At 49.2% G+C, this 17,923-nt stretch overlaps 1 protein-coding gene and 1 pseudogene across 1 annotated transcript in view; both read left to right on the forward strand.

Annotated features, from left to right (window-relative positions):
* Eya2 (EYA transcriptional coactivator and phosphatase 2) overlaps positions 1 to 2,055 on the forward strand; it is a 98,073-nt gene extending 96,018 nt beyond the window's left edge. The window contains exon 15 of the mRNA XM_051143813.1: positions 1,975 to 2,055. Coding sequence (XP_050999770.1) covers positions 1,975 to 2,055 — 81 coding nt within the window. The remainder of the gene's footprint in view (positions 1 to 1,974) is intronic.
* Positions 2,056 to 9,990: 7,935 nt separating this feature from the next.
* LOC127188523 (ADP/ATP translocase 2-like) lies at positions 9,991 to 10,878 on the forward strand (annotated as a pseudogene).
* Positions 10,879 to 17,923: the final 7,045 nt, after the last annotated feature.

Below are 17,923 nucleotides of genomic sequence, written 5' to 3' on the forward strand. Positions count from 1 at the left end.
GCCTACAGCTCTTCCCCACCCCCTCCCCCACCCTCACCCCCTCCAGGCTTGCACCTCGTCTCGGATTCTGCTCTCCAAGGCTGCTCACATTTGCAGATCCCAGAAACATCCTGAGTAATTTCCTCCCACAAATCCCCCCTTGTGGCCCTGGCCACTGCCCCTGGCAGCCTGGCCCGGTTCTGGACCCCAGGGACACCAGGGACCAGCAGGGCCGGTGCACGTGCTGCGGGCATTTCATTTCGTGCTCTCAGCGGCAGCGGGTTCCAAGACTGCTTCCTTGCTAATAAAGGCAGCATTAGGTTAATGAAAAGACAATCCCCACATCTGTGATCTCAGCCTCCAGCAGAGCACAGGGGCCTCTTGGAAGAGAAACAGCTGCCCAGCCCTGCATCTGGCCCTGTCAACAGCACCCCAAAGAGCACCCACCCCCAAGGCCAGGCCAGCTCCTAGTTAATGCCAAGAATCTTAATTCAGGGACCTGTTTTTCCCTTTGCTCCCATTTAACATATCCCAAGGAAATGCAAACGTGTTTAGGGTCCCAGTAGGAAAGCTCAGATGAGGCAACGCCCCCAGGAGGCCACCCTGCAGTTCTCTCCCTAATAAAATGACTTCAGTCCTGGCCCTCCCACCTCAACTAGGTCCTCTTGCCTACGGCCCACTGCCTCCACATTCTTCCTCCAGTTCCCCTCAGTCCCTCATATCATAGAAAATGGCTCAAGATGCTCCAGCCAGTGTGAGCATTGTGTTAGCTAACTATCACCTTTGTGCCAGCCACCATCCTAAGCATCAGATCCGGCCCTCACCATTCAGCCACTCAGCCAGCACGGAGCCTGACATGTGTGGGGCGGCAAGAGCTTGGGAGCAAACAAAGCAGAGAATGGGAATGGGGGGGGGGGGGGGGGGGCTAGTGGGTGAGGGGCAAAAGGTCTAGATAGAGGTCAAGGCAGACCTCACTGAGAAGTGAACCAAGACAGGACAGCATGTGGCCCAAGCCAGTAGCAGGGAGAAAGTGTTCTGAGAGGAAGCTGAGTATCCGCAGGCTAGAGCCAGCAGGCAAAGGTGCTGCCACAGAGGATGAAAAGAGTGGCCTGAGGGAGACCAAGGAGCTGCCCAGACACCAGAACGGTTGCATTCATTGTGTGAAGAGTTGGGGACGGGAGTGCAGGGCACTGGGGTAGGTAGGGAAAGATGGATTCCAGCCTAGCTGAGCTCTGGGTTCAGTGAGAGAACTTGTCTCAAAAAAAAAGCAGGGCGTGGTGGCCCACGCCTTTAATCCCAGCACTCGGGAGGCAGAGGCAGGCGGATCGCTGTGAGTTCAAGGCCAGCCTGGTCTACAAAAAATGTGAGTCTAGGACAGCCAGGATTGTTACACAAAGAAACCCTGTCTCGAAAAACCAAAAAAAAAAAAAAAAAAAAAAAAAAAAAAAAAAAAAAAAGACAGGTAGACAGTGGATATCTTCACTGGCCCAGGAATGCCCTTCCTGAGACACCCTCCTCTTCAGCCACCACCAAAGCAGGAAACCCTCATTCATCCTTCAAAGCCTGAAGCAAACCCACACCCTTCTCCAGCCCACCCAGCCAAAGAGGGGCTGCCTCGCTCTGCTTCCTGCCTGATGTTTTTTGTTTGTTTGTTTGCTTTTGTTTTGGTTTTGGTTTTGGTTTTTCGAGACAAGGTTTCTCTGTGTAGCCTTGGCCATCCTGGACTTACTTTGTAGACCAGGCTGGCCTCGAACTCACAGAGATCTGCCTGCCTCTGCCTCCCGAGTGCTGGGATTAAAGGCGTGCGCCACCATGCCTGGCTCCTGCCTGATGTTTTTTGCTAACACCTGCCCGAGGATTTTGCTGTGCCCTGAGGGAGCAGAGTTGGGGCCTCCCTGGGGTTGCTGGGCACATAGGGGTCTGCCGATGTGGGCTGGAACCCTCCAGGCTGGGTCAGCAACTTATCTGAACATGTGTTACTACTTTCTGCTACAGCACAACATGCCTTTCTGGAGGATATCCTGCCACGCTGACCTGGAGGCTCTGAGGCATGCCTTGGAACTGGAGTATCTATAGCGGTGAGAGTCGCAGCCACCACCTGCCACCCGCCACCCAGGCCCCTGTCATCTCACTCCACCGGAGCCCTAGACCCAGGGGACCAAGGCTGTCTCAGAAGTGTCTTCTTCCCTTGCAGAGAGCGAATTGGATTGTGCCATGAAACCCAGAGACCCAAATGAGGGAGCACCGGCCGGCTCGGGAGGGCACGGGGACAGCTCGTCTTGTTCTCTATTTTAATTTATGGACTGATCCCATTACTCGTATCACCCACTGGTCCCTGTGCTGTGGTTTCTTGGCTGTTGGTCTGGTTTGGGGTTCTAAGCTGCCCAGTCCTGTGCTTCAGGGACACTCATCCTCTGGGCATCGGTGAGGGAGGTGACCTGGGGCTAGGGGGGAAAGCCTGTTGCTTACTTTTTATTTTCTAAGCCCTTCCCTGATGTCACGTGGACAGTGGGCGTGCCTTATGCCGTCCTCTTGTTTTGTAGGAAAAGGGGACTCTGGGACGGAAGAGGTACTTGATGATGATGGATAAAGGCATTAAATAAAACCACGTTTACATTTGAGTCAGAGGAGTGTGGTGACCTTCACGCATTGTTTAGGCTTCCCACAGGTCAGCATGTTCAAGTTGCCAAATAATAAAATCCAATTTGAACTTGAACTGGTTTCAGTGAAGCGGGGAGGGGGCCTCAGCTGCAGCACACAGTACCTGTATCTCCTTGGAGAAACCTGAGCCATGTTCTCTCCTGGATGCTGGATTTGGGGGTGCTGACATTAAAACAAAGCAAAGCACACAGCTCTCACCTCAAAGGGCATAAGAGATAGTTTGGTTTTTTTGTTTGTTTGCTTTTGGTTTGTTTGTTTGTTTGTTCTTGTTTTTTGAGACAGGGTCTCAAAGTCCTGGAGTCACTTTGTAGACCAGGCTGGCCTCAAACTCACAGAGATCTGCCTGCCTTTGCCTCCCGAGTGCTGGGATTAAAGGCGTGAAGAACCATGCCCAGCTAAGTGGTAGTTTGTTCTGCACCCAAATAAGAGTAGCCACAGTCCAGGAGTACCTGTTAGGGTCCCCCAGGTTCCATGCTCCAACACGAAGATTTGTCACAGCAGAACAGAGACAGTCGCTAACCCAGATATTTTAAGAAATGCATTGGTGGGAGCATCAGACAGGTGGTTACAGCAGAGCTAGGCGATCTCCACTGCTGGCCTCTGATGCCTGTCTGATTACCTTCTTAGCTATCAAGTGGGTGAAAGCCAATGGTCTGTTAATACATTCCAAGAGGTTTCAACTGTTGGTCACAAAGATGTTCCGTCAGACTCAGTTGGGTAAGCAAGAAATGGCCGCTTAGGGGCTAAAGATAGCCCAAGATAAATGGTGATTAGGCTCTGGACCTGCAATATTCCAACCCCTTCCTGGTCACTGAAGTTCTAATCTGTGCATCAGCCTTTAAAGAAAACTCAAGATCAGATAGGATTTCTTCCCAGGGACTTGGGTTCACCTGGCTGGGTTTGAACAGACAGCTGAGCCACTTGCCCCCCCCCCCCAAAAAAAGAAAGCTACCAGCAATGGTGACCTCTCACCAAACAAACTGAGGAGGGGGGGTGCAGTAAGCTGCCAAATATTCTCCAGTGATGTCATGGGGCTTTGCTTTGAGGAGGGCGAGAAATAGGTTAAGGAGCCAGCATAAGTGGCAGAAAGAACATCAGAGATGCCCTGAGGACACTGTGAGCATGTCGCTGCTGCACAGGACCAAGTCCATCTGACTGACGCTGACAAAGACTAGTGGGCTCCTTCTCCATGCAGGCAAAACCCTGAAGCCACAGTGGAAAAACATGACTGAACCGGGTGAGGTGCTGCACGCCTGTAACCCTAGGACTCAGAGAGGCAGAGGCAGGGCGATCTCTGTGAGTTTGAGGCCAGCCTGGTCTACAAAGCCTGTCCAGCAGAGAAACCTCACTCCACCCCACCCCCCTCTCTCTCTTTGTTTTTTTTCTTTGTTTTTGTTTTGTTTGTTTGTTTGTTTCTGAGACAGGGTTTCTCTGTGTAGCCTTGGCTGTCCTGGACTCGCTTTGTAGACCAGGCTTGCCTCGAACTCACAGCAATCTGCCTGCCTCTGCCTCCCAAGTGCTGGGAGTAAAGGCCTGTGCCACCATGCCCAGCAAGAAACCCTGTCTCAAAAAAAGAAAGAAAGGAAGAGAGAGAGAGAGAGAGAGAGAGAGAACTGTGTAATGGGAGCTCAGTCAGCACAAGACTGTCAGCAAGTGTGGGAGACACTTCCTGACTAGCCTCCGCATTGCATTATAGAATATCTCAGTAGACAAGGGAAGACACACATGACAGTGGCCCTGTAGGATCACATACCACAGGTCAGAGCCTCAACTGTCCAGTTGACACAAACCTAAAATCCCCAGGGAAGGAAGAACCTCAGCAGCAGAATTGACCAGGTCAGAATTGTTAGGATTCTGCTTCAGTCTGCCTACCTGTGATGTCACTGCTTACCTGCCATGGGGGCGTGGCCCTGCCCTGGGCCATATAAAAGACACCCTCCACTTGGCGCTCTCTCTCTACTTCTCTACTTCCCTCTCCTCTCTCTCTCTCCTCTCTCTCTCTGGGGTACCCCCTCACCCCCTTTTCCTTCTCCCTCCATACTCATCTAATAAACTCTGTATAACATATTATCTGCCTGGTACACTGTACAGGAGCTTGGACCGCTGCTCACATGGCATCCACAGTCAGGAAGCAGAGAGAGATGCATGCTGGTGCTCAGCTCGATTTTCCTTGCTTCTTATGCAATTTGGAAGCCCATCCCATGGGATATTTTATGGTGATTCTTCTGCTTCAGTCAGGGTTTCGATTGCTATAATTAAAAACACCATGATCTTTTCAAAGTAACTTGAGGGCAAAAGGATTTATTTCAGCTTACAACTCTCAGGTCTCCATCACTGAGGGAAGACAGAACAGGAACCTGGAAGCAGGAACTCGAAGCAGGAACTCAAGGCAGGAACCTGGAAGCAGGAACTCAAGGCAGGAACCTGGAAGCAGGAACTGATGCAGAGGCCATGGAGGAAAGCTGCTTACTGGCTTTGCTTCCTCATAGTTTGCACAGCCTGCTCTCTTATGGCACCCAGGACCACCAGTTCAGGGTGGCCCCCTCCACAGTGAGCTTGACCCTCCTACACCAATGAAGAAAATGCATCATGGGCTGGAGAAATGGCTCAGAGGTTAAGAGTAGCGTCTGTTCTTCCAAAGGTCCTGAGTTCAATTCCCAGCAACCACATGGTGGCTCACAACAATCGACAACAAGATCTGGTGCCCTCTTCTGATGTGCAGGCACACATGTGGGCAGATTACTATATAAATAAATAAAAATAAAAATAATTTTTAAAAAATGTATCACAGTCTTGCCCACAGGCCAATCAATCTGTGGGGGCTTTAAAAATGCATCATAGAGCCGGGCGTGGTGACGCACGCCTTTAATCCCAGCACTCGGGAGGCAGAGGCAGGCGGATCGCTGTGAGTTCGAGGCCAGCCTGGTCTACAAAGTGAGTCCAGGATGACCAAGGCTACATAGAGAAACCCTGTCTCGAAAAACCAAAAAACAAAAACAAACAAAAAAAAATGCATCATAGTCTTCCCAATTTGTGGGGGCATTTTCTCCATTGAGGTTCCCTCTTCTCAAACAACTCTAGCTTATGTCAAGTTGACAAAGAACTAAAATGGTCAAGGATAGCAGGCTACCAAGAAGAGACTTGATACCCTATGAGGATATATAGGGGGAGGAAGTCCCCTCAGTCACAGTCATAGGGGAAGGGAATAAAGGGAAAATGGGAGGGAGGGAGGAATGGGAGGATACAAGGGATAGGATAACCATTGAGATGTAATATGAATAAATTAATAAAATATATTTTAAAAAAATAACTAAAATGGTCCAGAGGTGTGTTTCCATGGTGAGTCTGAATCCTATCAAACTGTTAACCATCACAGAAGGGTAACTGAGAAGGATGACTGACAGCTGATGGGTGGCTGAGAGAATCAATGACGGCTGGTTATACACATGTAAGTTTATGGGTCAGACAGGCAGGTAAATGGAGGCCGAGTGTAAGAAATGCACAGGCAGTGATGTGGAGTAGAGTGTCTTTGGTTTTTTTGTTTTTGTTTTGGTTTTGGTTTTCGAGACAGGGTTTCTCTGTGTAGCCTTGGCTGTCCTGGACTTGCTTTGTAGACCAGGCTGGCCTCGAACTCACAGCGATCCGCCTGCCTCTGCCTTCCTAGTGCTGGAATTAAAAGCGGACACCACCACCACCCAGCTGATGTGGAGTAGAGTGTGATGGTCAGACAGACAGACAGTGCAAGTAGAATCCCTGAGGTCTTACTATCTGTTCTGTTTCCAACACTCCACCAGCCTGGGTTTTGCCAGGATGAGCAGGAGAATCTGATTGGCTGGCTTGGCTTCTGGGAGGAATGGACAGAGACTAGGGCCAAGCCACCCTGAAAATCTACGTCATGCATATTCAGGGACTCCTGTGGACCAAGGGCATCACACCCTTCTACACACAAACCACATGCCATCATGAGCCAGCACCACACTCTCCTGCTGCCACCACACATACATTGAGGGAACTTCTGTTACGAGTTGAGCAAAGGTGGGGGCGGGGGCTGGAGAGGTGGTTGAGTGGCTAAGGGCACTGGCTGCTCTTCCAGAGGACCCGGGTTCAGGGCTTCTGACACCCTCACACAAGCAGTCAAAAACACCAATGAACATAAAATAAAAATAAAACTTAAATATATATAAAGAAAGAGTTGAGCAAGGAGAAAATCATTTACACTCATGAATTTTTTTTTTTTTTTTCATTAGAAAAACTCATAGAAGGGACTGGAGAGATAGCACAGCAGTGTACTTATTGGTCTTCCAGAGAACTGAAGGTTGGTTCCCAGCACCCACATTGGGCAGCTCACAACTACCTATAACTCCAGCTCCAAGGGATCTGATGTCCTCCATGGGCACCTGCACCTACATGACAAGCACTCATGTAGACACACATGTACACAGAAATAAGTACAAATTCTGGTTTTGTTTTTGTTTTTGTTTTTCGAGACAGGGTTTCAATGTGTAGCCTTGGCTGTCCTAGACTTGTTTTATAGACCAGGCTGGCCTCGAACTCACTGTGATCTACCTGCTTCTGCCTCCCGGAGTGCTGGGATGAAAGGTGTATGCCACTGCAGCCCAGTTTATGTTTCTTTTTTTAAAGAGTATTTATTTGAGCTGGGTGGTGGTGGTGTATGCCTTTAATCCTAGCACTCAGAAAGGCAGAAGCAGGTGGATCACTGTGAGTTCGAGGCCAGTCTGGTCTACAGAGTGAGTTCAGGATAGCCACGGCTACACAGAGAAAGCCTGTCTCGAAAAACCAAAACAGAAAAAAGACACACGAGTCAAATTTTAGCAACAGAGAAAGGTTTAGAAGAGAAGATGGTCTTACCCCTAGTTTTGTTACTTTTCTCCTGTGATGGCTTCTGTCAGACTTGTCCGACAGAGCCTAACAGTCTGCAGTCTATACAGCTAGCATTGAGGTTGGAAGTCTGGGTGACTCAGGGCAGCTGTGGACAAGTGTAGCATCACTCTCATCTCTGTATGTCAGAGATCCTGGTGCAATTAGGAATGCTTGGAAGGAGGACTGCTGGCTAGGTGGGTGGAAAGGTAGGTATGTGGATGGATGGATGGATGGATGGGTGGATGGATGGGTGGATGGGTGTGTGGATAGATAGATGGATGGGTGGGTGGGTGGGTGGGTGGATAGGTGGATGGGTGTGTGGATAGATGGATGGATGGATGGATGGATGGATGGATGGGTGTGTGGATGGGTGGGTGGGTGGGTGGATAGGTGGATGGGTGTGTGGATAGATGGATGGATGGATGGGTGGATGAGTGGATGGGTGTGTGGATAGATGGATGGATGGATGGATGGATGGATGGATGGATGGGTGTGTGGATGGGTGGGTGGGTGGGTGGATGGGTGGATGGATGGATGGGTGGATGGGTGGGTGGATAGATGGATGGATGGATGGATGGATGGATGGATGGATGGGTGGGTGGATGGGTGGGTGGGTGGATGGGTGGATGGATGGATGGATGGGTGGATGGGTGTGTGGATAGATAGATGGATGGGTGGGTGGGTGGATAGGTGGATGGATGGATGGGTGGGTGGGTGGATAGGTGGATGGATGGATGGGTGGGTGGGTGGATGGATGGATGGGTGGGTGGATGGATGGGTGTGTGGATGGGTGGATGGATGGATGGGTGGATGGATGGGTGGATGGATGGATGGATGGATGGATGGATGGATGGGTGGATGGGTGTGTGGATGGGTGGATGGGTGGGTGGGTGGGTGGATGGGTGGATGGATGTGTGGATGGGTGGATGGATATATTTATGAATGGATAAGTAGATGAGTTGCTAGGCAGATGGTAGATAGACCAGTTGATAGGATCTTGTGCTGGTTCACAGAGAGAGGAGCCCCAGTACTTGTGCTGGTGTACAGTCCTGAAACTTCCTCATTAGGTGACATTTGGTTTATTTCAGGGTACTTCCTTATTTATCATTTTTATTTTTGAGACAGGGTCTCACTGTGTAACCCTTGCTATCCTGGTCTATGTAGACCAGGCTGGCCTCAAACTAAGAGATCTACCTCTCTAGTTATGGGGTTAAAAGTGTGCCACCACGCCTAGCTTAATTTTTTATTTTTGAAATAGGATCTCACAGTGTAGCCCCAGATTGGCCTTGAACTGAGACAATCCTCCTGCCTCAGTCTCCAAAGTGCTGGGATTGCACACATGTGCCACCATTCCTGGCTCAAAAGATTTTAGCCTTTAGTACAAGGCATGGCTCTGGTTGTTCAAAGCCAGAGGTTACTGTCCTCTCTAGTCGAGGGTAATGCTGAAAGGAAGCACTGGGATTGCATGCTGCAGATGACCCAGAATGGACGGTTTTGTGGACCGCCTGCTCAGACAGAAGGATGGAGGCCAGAGAAAGCATTCTAAGGAGGGAAGTGAAAGTGCAGAAATCCACGGGGGAGGGACAAAAAGGAATGCTAAGGCCAAGGCTAATATCAGAGGGACTCTTGGAGTGCAGTCAGCCATGGGGAGGGGATTTTATTTTAAATCTCTTGAAAAGACATGGGAGAGCTGGGCCTGATGGCGCACGCCTGTCATCACAGCACTTGGGAGGCAGAAGCAGGCAGATCTCTGTGAGTTCAAGGCCAGCCTGATCTACAAAGAGAGTCTAGGACAGCCAGAACTGTCTCAAAAAAACAAAACAAAGCAAAAAAACAAAAAACAAAAGGTGGGGGGCGGGGGAAGACTGGGGAGGATGTAGGCTGGATACCATGTGGTCTGTCTGATGCTTTCCACACACTCTGATTTGAAGGGATAATGGTGGCTTTGTCACATTGCCTGGTCACAAGGGCTCCTTCTTGGATTTCAAATTTTGTTATTAGACTTTTCATTTTATGAGCAACATAAACTTTATGGCACAACTCTCAAATCTCACCATCATGATGTGTTTACATAGTTCCACTGGGGTGGTTACATCACACGTCCAGAAGGCCTGTCTGCTCAGGCCACCTCTGCCCTATACCTCCACTGCACTGCTTTCTGTCTCTGGGCCTGGCCCAACACATGGTCTCATATAGAATGTCCCCTTGGTACCCAGCTTCCTTCATGTGGGATGTTCAGAAGTAGAGTGACTAAAATGCAGCCTTGAATTAGGAGGTCTGAACCTGCTAGGTATGTTGGTATGTCCCAGTAACCCGGGAGGCAAGGGCAGGAGAGTCATGAGTTCAAGGCCAGCCAAGACTACTTAGGGAGGCCTTGGTTTAAAAAATTAGAGAGAGTCTGGGAGTCAAAGCTGGTTGTCAAGCCAGTCCCATCCCGCAGTCACCTACCTCTTTCATTTTTCTCTCAACATGAGAGATGCTGCTGTGTCCTTCGTCAAGGGCTTCTTGGCTGGTGGAGTGGCCACAGCCATCTCCAAGATGGCAGCCAGCGCCCATCGAGCCACAGGTGCAGCATGCCAGCGAGTAAATCACAGCAGATTAGCAATACAAGGGCATCATAGACTGTGGGGTTCGTATCCCCAAGGGACAGGGAGTCCTGTCCTTCTAGCATGGTAACCTGGCCAGTGTCATCAGACACGTCCCCGCCCAGGCTCTCAACTTTGCCTTCAGAGATAAAAAACAAACGGATCTTTCTGAGTGGTGTGGACAAGAGGGCCCAGTTTTGGCTCTACTTTGCAGGGAACCTGGCATCAGGTGGTGCCTCTGGGGCCACACCCTTGTGCTTTGTGTGCCCTCTTGGATTTGCCCGTAACCATTTAGCAGCTGATGTGGGCAAAGCTGGAGCTGAAAGGGAATTCAAAGGCCTTGGCGACTGCCTGGTTAAGATCTACAAATCTGATGGGATTAAGGGCCTGTGCCAAGGCTTTAATGTGCCAATTACAGGGTGTTATCATCTACCGAGCTGCCTACTTTGGTATCTATGGCACCACAAAGGGAATGCTTCCGGATCCCAAGAATACTCACATCTCCATCAGCTGGATGACGGCACAGTCTGTCACTGCTGTTGCTGGCCTGACTTACCATCCTTCTGACATGCTTCTCCATCGTGTGGTGATGCAGTCAGGACGCAAAGGAACAGATACCATGTATACAGACCCGCTTGACTGCTGGTGGAAGGTCGCTGACAATGAAGGAGGCCAGGCTTTTTTCAAGGGCGTGTGGTGGTCCAACATTCTCAGAGGCATGGGCCGTGCCTTTTTCCGTGTCTTATATGATGGGATCAGGAAGCACATGTAATTGTGTCCTAGGTGTTCTCCCCAGGAACAGGCATGTTGTATTAATGTTCTGGTCAGATTCTCTGGGCTTGTCTCTTTTCTCAGTGGCAACTATTACCAGTTGAAAAGTCGGGAGCAATAATACGCATCTGACCAGTTTTCTCTTAAAGCCATTACCATAATGACAACAATGATGGGACTCAATTATATTTTTTTATTTCAGTCACTCCTGAAAATAAAAATTAAAGAAATAAAAATATCTAAAAAATTTTTTTTAATTAGAAAGATGACAGATATAGATATTAAATTTACAGGTTGGTTGATGACTAATTAAGAACAGATAGATGATGTCTTTATAGATTGATGACTAATAAATGATGACGATATATATCCAGACAGAGAGATTTATGGCGAATGTATAGGTTGATTGATGACTGGTAGATAATGGATTGAGTGATAGATTTCTTTCTAGAATAAATCTTTAGACCACTTTCCACAAGGCTGCACCCTGTTCAGTCAGCGCCTGTGTTGCTATGCTCACCAATGACCACCAGATGGCAGTGTGAATGCAGGCTGGCCAGGCTGAGGGACCAGGTGCACTCAATAGACTGACTCACAGTGACCAGGCGGAGCAGAGCCACCACAGCTGCCCTTTGTCAGTGACTCACTGTCAGACACATAGTTTAGATTGTTTGGGGAAATGTTGCTTATTTTATTTTTATTGGGGGTGGTGGTGTTTTGGTTCTTTGAAACAGTCTTCTGTAGCCCAGTCTGGCCTCCTCGCTAGGTAGCAAGAGACTGGCCTTCCAAGAGTTGGGACAACGGCACACCTGGTGGCATTTATATGCAGCTTATTCTAGGATTGTGATAAATAGGCTTTGATCAAACAATTTTTTTGTTTGTTTTTTTTTCCAGACAGGGTTTCTCTGTGTAGCCTTGGCTGTCCTGGACTCGCTTTGTAGACCAGGCTGGCCTCCAACTCACAGTGATCTGCCTGCCTCTGCCTCCCAAGTGCTGGGATTAAAGGCGTGCACCAACATGCCCAGTCAAACACTGATTTTTTAATTTTATTTTTATTACCTTATTTTATTTTTGTTTTCTGAAACAGGCTTTTTTGTGTAACAGCCCTGTCTGTCCAGGAGCTCATTTGGTAAGTTGGTCACCAACTCACAGCAATCCGCCTGCCTCTACCTCCCGAGTACTGGGATTACAGGCGTGCACCACCACTAGCCAGCCAGCAACACTGATTTTTTTTTTTTTTTTTGGTTTTTCGAGACAGGGTTTCTCTGTGTAGCCTTGGCCATCATGGACTCGCTTTGTAGACCAGGCTGGCCTCGAACTCACAGCGATCCGCCTGCCTCTGCCTCCCGAGTGCTGGGATTAAAGGCGTGCGCCACCACGCCCAGCTTGCAACACTGATTTTTAAACATCAACATTATATCCAGGTATAGTGACACATACCTGTCATCCAAACACCTGGGAGACCAGGGTGGGAAGGCTGTGCATTTGAGGCCAGAGACTAAGCTACATAGTGAGACCCTATTCAAAATGGGGAAAAAATAATAATAAAAGCTAAAATTCCACATTATGTCTGTGGCTAGAAATGAGCACTAAGTCACTTCTGAGAGCCTGCTCACTGTGAATAGAAGGGGCGGGGTGGGGGAGGGAGGGCACCAACACTGGCCTGAGGACTTGAGAGCCCTGCGTGGGAGTCTGCACTAGACCGAATCCCAGCTGTGAGGTCATGGGCTGGCCATGGCACCCAAGCCTCCATTTCCATCTTGTAAATTTAAAGTCCTCTAACTGTGTTTACCATGGCTTGTTCAAAATCAGTGTTTCCCAAATCAACAGTAAAGATGGAAAACACTGGGCCGGTCGGGGAGAGCCTTTAGACTGGAGCCTCAAAGAAGGAAGTGCGTCATTAGAGGCAGGCCTTAAGCTTTGGGATCCAGCTTCACTTCCTGTCTGCTCTCCACTTCCTGGATACAAGGTAACCAGCCACCTCACATTCCTGCCACCATTGTCCATCACTACCCTATGGACTACAACATTCTCAAACTGTGAGGCAAAATAAGCAATCCTCCTGCCTGAGTAGTCACACACACACACACACACACACACACACACACACACACACACACACACACACTGCACCTAGCTGCCACATGTATCTTTAAGATGGCGGATGGCTGAGCAGGCTGAAAGCTGCTACACATATAGAAGTGCTATTCGTGCTTCCTGGAAACGGGGTCTCCCATCCCCCCATATTAGAGCTGAGGAAACAGGCTTGAGATGTAAAGTTTCCCTGCCCAAGATCCACCTCAGCCCCAAGGTGTCATTCCTCTCCTGATAGGATGGAAGTGGTCATGGCTCAGCCCTGTGACTGGCATACAGTAGGTGCTTAATAAATGTTAGAAGTGGGCTTGTAATTGCAGCACCCCCCAGCTATGTCAAGGTGCCCAGGAGGCTCTGGGCCGAGATGCTTTGGGATTCTGCAGCCCCAGATGCTGGTGTAACGGGATAGGGTGGGGGGTGTCACACAGCTGCACACTGGCTCACAGAACACATAAATGCCATTAGTTTTGTTTGTTTGTTTGTTTGTTTGTTTTTTTTTTTGCAAACTTTAACCCCACTATATATAAAGGTTGAGACATTTACTTTAAAATCTAAAATTCTGAACCACGTATGACAGTGCGCACGGCTTTAATCCCAACACTTCGAGAGTCGGAGGCAGGCAAACCTGTGAGTTGAAGGCCAGCCTGGTCTACACAGCAAGTCCTAGAACAGCTAGAGCTACACAGTGAGGTCCTTGCCTTAAAAAAAAAAAAAAAAAAAAAGAAAGAAAGAAAGAAAGAAAAATGACTCCATGGTTGGTTGTTTCCTTGGAATGCACAAAGCCCTAAGTTTATTCCTCACGCTTTGGGGGGAGGGGGGGTGAGTGGGTGAGACGTAGCCAACGCCAACTCCCCGCTAACAGCGTGGTCTACTAGAGCAGTGTGTCTGCCTTCCAGCCGAGCCCTCTTCCTCTTCACTTGAACACCCACCTGGTCCCCATCCCTCCTTCCTTTGCCTCCTGATATGCATAGTCCTGACCTGAAGTCTCTCACACCCCCCCCCCCCCAAGGCTCTCATTCCTCGCGTCCCGCCCCAGGCTCTAACCAGCATCATGGCTGCCATTGCTCACAGCCCACCAGGGTCATCCCTGCAGCAACTCTGGAAAGTCTTGCTTGCCAAGCCCACTTGGGAGGGCTGATGTCATTCCTGGAGGGAGTGTGTGTGGTGTCCAGGCATTTGTTTGTAAATCTTCCATGGTGCTGTCAAACACCCAACCAACATTAAGAATCATCACCTGAATGGCCGGGCTTGGTGGCACACACCTTTAATCCCAGCGGATCACTGGGAGTTCGAGGCCGGCCTGGTCTACAAAAGTGAATCTAGGACAGCCAGGGCTACATAGAGAAACTCTGTCTTGAAACAAACAAAAGGAAACCAAGAAATAGCATCCTTGATGGGGACAACCACATGTCATGTTTTAGGTGGCTCTAGTTGTTGAGGTTAGTAGGGCAGAGTGAAGGGTGTGTGGCTGGGGACAGTCATTCTGGGGGTCTGACATCAGACCTCAGGAGGCAGGGGACTAACCTGGATATTTTGAAAGCATCTCTTACGAAGCTTGTGGGCGGGGTACATGTGGAAGTTACGAGACAACTTCGAATGTGGGTTCTAGGGATTGATACCCAAATCCATGAATTTGACAACAAGCACCTTTACCAGGTGAGCCATCTTGCCAGCCCCTCAGGTGATGATTTTTTTTTTTTTGAGGGGGTGCAGGTTTTTTGGGAAGGTTTTTGTTTTTGTTTGTTTTTTTGAGACAGGGTCTCTCTGTGTTAGCCTTGGCTGTCCTGGACTCTCTTTGTAGACCAGGCTGGCCTGGAACTCACAGTGATCCGCCTGCCTCTGCCTCCTGAATCCTGAAGTTAAAGGCATGTGCCACCACACCCCGCTCAAAGATGCTATTTCTATGGAGACAGAAACCAACCACAGTTTGGTTATGACTGTGAACCCAATGCTTGACTTAGCAAACTGCAGCACAGGACCAAACACCTTCCACCCACATTTTTCTGTCATCAGCGGTTTTCCACGTCTATAGGCTGCAGTTCTGCACATGGCCACTAGAGGGTCCAGTCTCTGGAGCCGCCCCCTTATCTCATTCACAGATTCAGAGTTTGCCATCAGAAAACACTCGGGGGGGGGGGGGGGGGGGGATCGGTCCTGGGTGTGTAGCTCAGAACTGGGTCCCCAGCAGTGCAAACACCCTCTGGCCACTGCAGGGTCACAAGAAGCCTGCAGCTGTGTCTGGACCTGCAGTGTCCCCACCTACCTGCAGCACACTGAGCCACCTGTGGGCTGAGAATACAACTCCAAGGGAATGGAGCACCTTGGAGGTGATCTGTCCACCACGTGGGGCCAGGCTGTGATGACTGCGCCATGACAGAGCACACAGCCCCAGTAAAGGGAATGAAGGCAAGTCTGGACTAGTACTCAAAATCCTAAGTGAAGCAAAGCTGGACAGAAAGTGTACCGTGTGCATACGAAGGGAAAGAGAAGCCTGCACTGTGTAATGCTGGACCACTGAGGGGCATGCAAGGACACTGTTCAGCAGGGTGGCTGGAAGGGCCTTTACACACACACACACACTTTCAAATCTTCCAGCAGGAGTTATGTGGCTGCATTTGGCACTTGAATAAATGATAAAAAATCAAGACTCAAATAATTTATTTGCTCATTTGAGACAGGGTCCCATGTAGTTCAGGCTGGTCTCACGACCCAGCCACGAGTGACTCTGCAGTTATGATTCTCCTGCCTCTGCCTCCTGAGTGCTGGGATTACAGGGGTGTGCTAACCACGCCTAGTTTTGTCATTGTTGTTTCTCTGTGTAGCCTTGGCTGTCCTTGAACTCACACAGCGATCTGCCTCCCTCTGAGTGTTGGGATTAAAGGCATGCGCCACACCATGCTTGGCTTACCATGCCTGGTTTTATAAAGTGTTGAGCACCAAATTCCGGGCCTTGTACATGCTAGGCAAGGATTCTTCCTTCCAACTGAGCCACACTCCCAGCCCTGAGAGTCACATTAAAAAAACAAACAAACAAAAAAATCAACAACCCACTTTTCCTACCCATGAGTAGGCAAGTCAGTTCCTCTGTGGAAGGCTTAGTGGTGGGGAATGGGGAATGAGGGTTTGAAGGAGTGCAAAGCCTAGAAGCTGCATTCTGAGGGTGGACCCTTGACCACCGTTTAAACATCTGCGCGGGGGGGGGGGGGGGCAGACACAAGAGGGAATTGCCCCTTACAACTCACAGACAACTGGGACACACACCTGGTTTTTTTTTTGTTGTTGTTTTTTGTTTTGGTTTTTTCGAGACAGGGTTTCTCTGTGTAGCCTTGGCCATCCTGGACTCACTTTGTAGCCAGGCTGGCCTTGAACTCACAGCGATGCGCCTGCCTCTGCCTCCCGAGTGCTGGGACTAAAGGCGTGCGCCACCACACCGGCTTTTTTCACACACCTGAACATATGCACCTGCATACATGCGTATGCCCCCACACAGGCAGGCATGAGCCCCAGGCCAGAGATATTGGTAACTCAAAGCCAGAGAAAGAACCACAGGAAACCTCAGCCTTCTAAGGCGAGCCTTCTGGCCTAGAGCCAAAGGCTGATTGTACTACTGGTTGCTTCTGGGCGGTGCTGGCGCTGGTGAAACACTCAGCCTGGGTTCAGGAAGAATGCAGCCACCCTGGCTGTTATGAAAGTGGCTGCCCAGACCACCCTCAGGGAGAACCTTCCTCTTGCATTTGGCCATTCAAACCTGACACAGCCACACCCCGACTGCCATGACCAAACCGATTTGCCAAGACAGTTGAATTTTTTTTAAAAGGAGAACCCAAAAGATTTCAACCACGGGAGACCACTGGCTCAGTCACAAAGAAACGCCATCATCAAAAAAGATATTTAAGTTTAATACAAATTTTATACAAAGAAAATGTGAAAAAATACTCCCATATGCTAAAAGCAGTTACGCTTCCCAAATAAGGCCAGCTAGGCTAGATTGTTTGTTTTTTTGTTTTGTTTTGTTTTTTGACAACCGCAATTCACATATGTTCTTCCTCTTCTGTTTTGTTCTAGCATTTCTTCCTTTCTTCTCTAGTAGGGGTTAAACTAGCTGGACAATGCACAGCTTGCATTCTCTTATCAACAATGAAGAGAAAGTAAACGAGCGAGGACTAAAATGTACAACGGAATGTGCTGGAATGTACTGGAATGCTATACAATTAATTCTTCTCCTATACACACATTACCTTTTGCTTCGATCGATGCTTGTTTTACACAACATACAAAATGGAACTACAGCAGACGCAGCGTTAACGGACAGCATGACAGGTCCTGGCTTTCTCTCACACTGCCTGTGTTTCATGCTTACATAAAAACGTAGAACTCCGGCATATAAATAATACATACATGCTCCATCCCCGGGCTCACGTGTCCTCACCGTGCACCTTGCCTTTTGAGTCCTTGCTTCTTCCAAGAAGCACATCTCTTCACAAATCTGTGTGAGTGTTCGTGGGAAAAAACTCGGCAGAGAGAAGGGCCCCCCCCCCACACGAATGTGTCGTCTGCATCCATGATGGAACAGGGGTTGGTGTTCACGTGTGCCTTCCGTAAACACACCAAAATACACACACACTTCTCTCTGTGTCCTTTGAGCCCAGCAAGCTTGTGTTTTGTAACATCGTCTTGTAGGGTCAGTGAGGGGCCGATGGCTTGGTGTGGCGGGTCCAGGGCAGCACAGCCTGAGAGCCCCAGTCATGGTGTGCTGCAGGGTGACAGATAGTGGCTCCCTCCCTCCCCAGGTATCCAAGGACTAGGACCTGTGTCAGAATAGCATTCCCTGGGGCCCAGCCCTGATACCACAGTGAGGCCAGAGGCGCTAACTAACCAGCCCTCTGGATTATCAAAAACATTCTTTTTGTTGTAGGTTTATATATATATATAAAACTTGTTTTCTTTTTTCT

The sequence above is a fragment of the Acomys russatus genome, chromosome 4, assembly GCF_903995435.1.
Source record: "Acomys russatus chromosome 4, mAcoRus1.1, whole genome shotgun sequence".
Lineage (NCBI taxonomy): Eukaryota > Metazoa > Chordata > Mammalia > Rodentia > Muridae > Acomys > Acomys russatus.